This window comes from Fundulus heteroclitus, chromosome 19, assembly GCF_011125445.2.
Source record: "Fundulus heteroclitus isolate FHET01 chromosome 19, MU-UCD_Fhet_4.1, whole genome shotgun sequence".
Classification (NCBI taxonomy): Eukaryota; Metazoa; Chordata; class Actinopteri; order Cyprinodontiformes; family Fundulidae; genus Fundulus; species Fundulus heteroclitus.
The window spans coordinates 26,729,542-26,736,619 of record NC_046379.1 but is presented as its reverse complement, the minus strand read 5'-3'; the positions used below and the strand labels follow the sequence as shown (position 1 = coordinate 26,736,619).

At 43.6% G+C, this 7,078-nt stretch overlaps 1 protein-coding gene across 1 annotated transcript; it reads right to left on the bottom strand.

The window, feature by feature from the left end:
* Positions 1 to 4,044: 4,044 nt before the first annotated feature.
* LOC105920191 (nanos homolog 1) lies at positions 4,045 to 5,742 on the bottom strand. Its single transcript, XM_012855706.3, has one exon. It carries the CDS (start codon positions 5,596 to 5,598, stop codon positions 4,930 to 4,932), a length of 669 nt encoding a protein of 222 aa, XP_012711160.2. The 5' UTR covers positions 5,599 to 5,742; the 3' UTR covers positions 4,045 to 4,929.
* Between the last annotated feature and the right edge of the window lie 1,336 nt (positions 5,743 to 7,078).

Below are 7,078 nucleotides of genomic sequence, written 5' to 3'. Positions count from 1 at the left end.
GAGCCTTTATAGAGTGAGGCTGCTCCCCCCACCTCCGCCACGAGAAACATCTCTGCTGTCAGCATTTGCTAGACCAATAGCAAAGCTCCGCAGTGAAGAGAGAGGAGGCCGTATTTCAGACTCTCTCTCTCTCTCTCTCTCTCTGCAAGGCAGCGAGACTCAAGGTGTTCATTTATTCTGCCTTTAAGAGGACAATGGAAACAAATAGCTCTCATTTACTGTTGGTTTTCAGTTTTTTTTTAAAAAAAAAGGTTTGTCATTGATTCCCTCTCCCGCTGCAGACTTAGATGAAAAGAAATAAAATGAAACAGCGAATAACAAAGCAGACAAGAATTACAGCGGCATGTCATTTGGAGCGTGGATTTACCCTGTCTGCACTTTAAGAAACTGACAGTTTCACCCATCCTTCTGTGAAATAGCTCAAGCTCTGTGAAATTGGATGGAGAGCTTCTTTGTTAAGCAATTTTTTTTCCCAGTTGGATTTAGGTCTTTACTCTGACTGGGCCATTCTAACTTATGGACATGCTTTGATTTAAACCATTAGTGTCCAACTCCTGTCCCCAAAGGCCGGTGTCCAGAAACCTTTAGACATGGCTCTGGTCCAAGTCCAACAAACCTGAATCCAAATTGAAGGACACTGGTCCTAAAGGAATTTTAAACCCCCATGATCTTTGGCTGCAAGGTGTCCTGTTGGAAGATGAACCTCCGCCCCAGTCTCAAGTCTTTTGCAGGCTTTCGCGTGATTTCCTTCAGTATTGCCATCTTCCCTTCGATTCTGGCCTGCAGCTATCCAGACTTCCTCCCCACAGCATGATGCTTCCACCACAATGCGTCCACTGCGGAGGCGGAGCGTGTCCAGGGAGAGACCATCGCACGTCGTGTTTTACATGAAGGTTAAAAAGATCACAGCCAAGTTATACACCAGATCCTGATTTATTCTGCTTTTGAGAGAACCTTGAAATGCAATGAACTCTAAATCACCTTAGGCTTCTTTTTTTTTTGTAAATGCACATCTTTTTTGTTGTACTCTCTGGTTACAGGGTCCGATGAACATCTCCACGTGAAAAATGAAAGGAGAGGTACAGAATAGCGGTAAAACCTTTTGAAAATGGCTCAAGGACAGGAAATCAAAGGTAGTGCGCAGAGTTCCCACGAGTGAAAGGTCATAGCGATATTCTCCTTTTGGAATAGATGTCCTGTCTCCTTATTAAACGTGTTTTTAAAAGAAATAATCAAATTATTTTTTTAGCTGCCAATATTTGTCTAGGAGTAATTGTCCTTTACAGATTGCTTTTATGTAGGTTGTTTCCTGGGTGTCTAGATAAATCTCTTTGGTCTAATTAGATGGCAAACCGACGAGTCACTGATGCTCTTCAGCTGTCCTGACTCCGACAGCGAGTGGGAGGCACGACTGATGAAGAGTGCTATCTGTACCTGCTGATACACCGAGAAAAAGAAAAACCTCGCTGTTCATCACGGGTCAAAGAGTCCGAGTGAAAACATATAAATAACTGCCTGTTGACAGAGAAGCGTCAGGCCAATGCAGGGATCAGCTAAGACCCACATTGTGGGACACAGATTTATTGCAGGACGCGTTCAGACTGCCGAACGTGTCTGAACAGGTTTTTCTAAACCCGGTCAGGCTTTGTCACGCTGCTCTGCAAACAATGTGACCCCTCGACACCGACCTCCCCGTGCAGACGTCCGCCTGCTACAGAGGAACACAACAAACAGGGAAATCCTTTATCCTCCATCGCTTAATCAAATGCGGAGGATTTCATGCATTCCAGGGGAGCCAAAAATAAGCCTGATACGCATTCATCTTTTAATAACTGATGAGCCAGCAGGTAGCGCCACTATGCAACACTCTGCTGCATCACTGAAAGGACAATTCAGTCTTGCGTTTCAGAAACAAATGGGTGTTGATGTTCAATGTTGTTGCTAGCAAAGGTCCATCAAACCTCCTTTTTGACTCTTTTGCATGTACCATTATTTTCTAATTCAACGGTGTAGGAGTTGTGCATTAACAGGGAAGGGTGGTGAGGTCATGAAGCAGACGTACAGCGCTTTGCAAAAGTATTTATTTCTCTCAAAACCCTTTTACATCCTGCTACACCCTCAGTCTTGAATGTGTTCTGTCTGCTTTCATATGACGGACCACCACAAAGTTGTGAATAAATGGGCAGTGGAATGAATAGAAGAAGATAAAAAAAAAATCTAAATCTGACCAAAATGTCACCCCGTCTTAGTTGATACTTTGTAGAACTGCCTTCCCCGTAGCGTGGTACTGCCGCCAACGTGCAGGGATGGTGTGTTTGTGGTAAACTACAGACCAGGGTTCTTAAACAACACCGTTCTTCACGCCGCTTTTCCATGAAGGCCCTATTTGTGAATCACGTGTCCAATTGGTTCTGCCAACAGATTCTCCCTCCTGAGCTGCGAATCTCTGCAGCTCCTCTAGTGTTACCATGGGCCTCTGGATTCGTAAATGCATCGACTGAACAGAGCACACAAAGTTGGAGCGTGTCGAGATCTGGTTTTCTCTCGTGAATGCTCTAGCAGTTCTTTATCTTTTTAGATGAGGTTATAAACAGTTCAGGTCTAGTGGTCCCGTTTAGATCTGCTTAAATGTGGGCTTAATAGCAATAATCAGTGGAGATATTGTATTTGTCATGTTTACTATGTAACACTGGATCATGTGATACATGCTTGTGGATTTCTGAAGGACATCTAACTTAGAGTCCCAGCAGCATTCATTAAGATCCTCGATTACAATGGGTTAAATGCTTTAAAATTAAGGATTTTTTTATCCTGGGAAAATATTTCACACTGTTTAGAACATACAACTTTAGATTCAATTATGAATATATGTTGAGCTCAAACCCATTTTAAGAAATAATGGTGGCAATAATATTGTAACCTGTTATTACTTACTGCCTATTGAACAGCACTCAGTCATTTTTTAGAACATTTACACATTTTTTCATCCTCTGTTATGCTTTCTTCTCTTCAGCTTGTCCCAACAAGGATTTCGGTCAGATTAGTGAAAAGATGGCCACATGTTTGAGATCATTATCCTGTTGGAATACACGGCGACAATCCATTTTTAGTTTATTAGCGGAGTCCACTAGATTTCCACTTAAAATGTCCAAGTGATTCAAAGGGTTTTTAGCACCATGCCTATTAACAAGGTTCACGGGGCCTTTAGACGTATAGAGCAAACCCACAGCATCAGGGATCCTTCGCCGTACTTAACAGTGGGCCCGAGTTACTTTTCCACATAGTCATCATGTGCTTCACAACAAACCCTGCCAGAGTGTTTGTTTCCTAAATGCTTAGTCTCATCAAACTCCACATGTTTATGTTTGTGATTGTAGGACAGAAAAAGCTTTTTCTTGGCTGCATGTTGCTACATTAATATTATTATATAAATAATATAAATATTTGAGAATCCTAAGAGATTTACTGCAAGTCTCTAACTTAGGGTAAACTTAGATGGTATTCTACCTTCTCCACTGCACAGCTTGCTGCTCTAGGCTACTAGATACGTTCCTTGTTTAATGGCGTGGCCATATTAAATTTGTACCCTGGAAAATAGAAGGTTAAGTGAATTACTAATGATAAATTACTTCAAACTGATAAAATTATAAAAAAAAAAAATCTGAAATAAAAAACTGTTTTGGTTCATTTATTTTAAAGGGAATGTTTAAAAGCAATAATTTTGCAATAAAATATTTGTCAAAACTATTATTTCTTAGCCCTAATAAACAAATGTAATTAAAGGCTCAATTTCCTCACATTTTCATAGGGACATGGTGCCACAACATCAACAGATGAAGTTATTTCAAGGCTTTCTACACGTCTTCATCTGTGGCAATGTTGCTGTTGAGAGCTTTGAGCACCAGGGGGCGCACTTGTGTTATTTAGTCAGCGAGACCTTTTTAGCTTCAGAATCCAGCTTTGTGTTGGACTTCATGGAAAAAGTCAGAGGTTCGTAGATCTGCGCAGTGAGAGCAAAAGTGTAAAAGCGGCATGCAGTCCAACTTATCTGCAAATCACATGTTTATTTATGTGTCTTTAACAGTGAATATATCCCCCAGTGGTACATAAGGTAAAAATAAGTACATAAAACGTTTCTATTGACACGTAAAGACTTTGGAATGTCAGGCTTTTCATTTCTAAAATTATTTATACATTTACAAGAATCAACATTTCCACATTAAAAAAAAACAATCGGATTTCTTTTTTTCTTTTTTTTTTTCTTGGACAAAAATGAACTAGTTTGGCCAGAATTGCATGTCAGGTATTGTCCTTTGTTGTCCAGTTAGCTTTAATTTTATCATCACTGCCACTCACATATAGAATATAAGACATCCAACATGGAAACTGTCCATAAAATCCCCTTGCGGTATAAGTTTCTATATATAAAAGTGTATTCCTTTGGTAGAAAACGCGTATCTCAGGAAAATATGTGCTGAATGTCAGGAAGTGTTTGCATCTTGGGCCCCCTGTCATGGGTCCCCCACCTCCACAGACCAGTGGACAGCAGCCGTTGGCCTGGCAGGAAGAGAGCTGCACATTCACTTACGCTGGCGTGTCATGAGCTGAGGTGCATGCACGGGGCTGTCTGTTCAAAACTTTCCCCCACGGCAGCGTGGAAGTGGTCATTCACAGGTCGAGCTGGACAGTACTTTGGTTCTTATCTTTAGAGTGCTGGGGGGGGGGCGACTATGACGCACGGCGCGTCCGAGTGTAAACTATGTGCTCATACGGTTACAGTATAGACCAAAGCATTTACAAACAAAGCTGTGACATATAGTAAAAAACAAAAAAAAAACCAAAAAAAACGGAAACGTATTTTTCTTCAAGTCGTTCTCTCCGCATTAGTGACTCCAAACAGTGCAACTCCAGCGTGGCCGCTGCTCTCGCTCAGAAGATCTTCAGTCTTTTGCCGAACGCTCTGCCCCCCTTGGGCGCCCTCTGGCTCGCCTGGTCCTTGGAGAGCGGGCAGTACTTGATGGTGTGCGCGTTGTCGCCGTTGGCGCTGCACAGCGGGCAGGTGTACGCCCGCAGGATCGGGCACAGGACCCTCCCGTCCGCCGTCTTCAGGATGTGCGTGCCGTACACCTCCTCCGGCGCGCCGTTGTTCCGACAGAAGACGCACACCTTCGGCTCCGGTTTGCCCCTCTGGGTCTGCTTGCGCCGGACGCGCTCCGCGGAGAACAGGTCGAGGGCGCTGAAGCTCCCTCCGTGGGAGGGGCACTCTCTGCCCCCCAGCTGCTCGTACGGTCTGAGGAGAGAGATGCGCTCCTTCAGGTCGTAGATGGAGATCGGCGGGGAGCCCGGGGCCGCCCCGCAGCAGCAGCAGCAGCAACCGTCCAGGGGTCCGTCTGCGTCTCTGCCCTGCCCCACCAGGCAGGAGCAGACCGGAGAGTCGTCCTCCAAACCCAGGGTCGCTTTCAGAGACTCCGTTATGGAGTTGGGGTTGCAGGACGGGCTGTTGATCTTGTTTTTAGCGACAAGCGTGGACAGACCGAGGTAGTCGTTCCAGAAATTAAAGGTGTAGTCATAAGGTGAGCGCATGTCCAAGAAATCCATCCCGGCAGAGCTGCGGGACTTAGTGTCCACGGGGGTGAAGAAACGGTTCGGATGGTGCGTTTGTGAGCATGGGGAGCCTGTCCGGTGCTGCTTCTCTGCTCTGGTCTGGAGTCTGGATTGCGGAGCTTTCAGCGTGTGGGCGCTGATAAAGTCCCCCAGAAGAAAACACGGAGGGGGGCGTGGTTTAGTTCCAGCTTATTTACTCTGTGGCCCCCATAGGAGGGTCCACAGCATCACAGCCGTGCTCTGACAGCTCTGCTGAAAACTTCCCTTCTTGTGCTATGGTCCAGAGAAAATCTGCTGTTTTCTTTATTCAGTTTGACGTCAAGGTGAAAGTGAGTTTCTCTACCAAGAACTTGGTGGGTAACTATCGCGGAGTCCTCATTTAGTAGGGCTGTAACAATGCATGCAGCTCCTAAGAGGCCATGCTGGGTTCACTAGAACCAAGGAGACTTTAAAGGATATTTTGGGGTTAACAGGAATCCATTTATTCACGAAAAGAGTGAGGGTTTAACTATTCACAGACATGATTTCAACTAGTACATCATCAACCAAGATAAGAAGTATTTCAATGACTTGCTTGTAGTTTTCTCTTTTTTTAATATTTGTGTAAGTGCAAGGTGGTCCTTGTGCCCGAAAGCTTCTTTTTCGAGAAAGCTTTTTTTTTTTTTTTTTACAAATACTATTAATGTTTGTTTAATCCCAAACAGTTTATTTTGTTTAAACGAAAAAAGTCCTGCATTTTAGATTGAGAAATCTAAAGCTGAAATATTCCTTTAGTTTCATGGTGAATGCTGTCAAATAGAACATACCGGTGCTGTCACCTTTTCTTTTCTTTTTACAGGATTCCTGAAATGATGCCACACACACACACACACACACACACACACACCGCTGAAAAGCAGTAGTGGCTTCTTCCATGCTTTTGCTGTCAATCAAGCCCAATAAGAAGCTGTTGTTTCTCACTTCTGTCAACACAACAGGGCAACTCAAGCGCCTCTTCTCTTTCCTGTGTTTTTTTTTTTTTTTTCTTTAAAAGAAAAATGCCAAATATAGCTACAGGTTTCAAGCTCGATACACTCACATTTATATCTGGGGCCCTGTTATCGTCTTGACTCTTTTCCCAAGAACAGCATGTGTCAACGGGCAAACTCAGATCTGTTTTAGAGGATCACACGCTAATAAAGATGGCCGCTCATAGCCTCTACCTTTAGATCATCAGCACCCGCAGTGGCTTCTATTCATACAATATTCACTCACCTTTTCTTTTTTTTCCAATTTTTTACATTGTCTCACGTTGCGACTACAAACATCAAGGTGTTTTATTGGGACTTTGTGTGACAGACCAGACCAAAGGAGTGTATAGTTGTGAAGTGAAAGGGAAATGATACATGGCTTTAAAACATGTTTTGCAAAGGAAAATCTGTAGAGTGTGGCGAGCTAGGACCGCTTTTAACTCTCATTACAGCGGTAAAGTCTT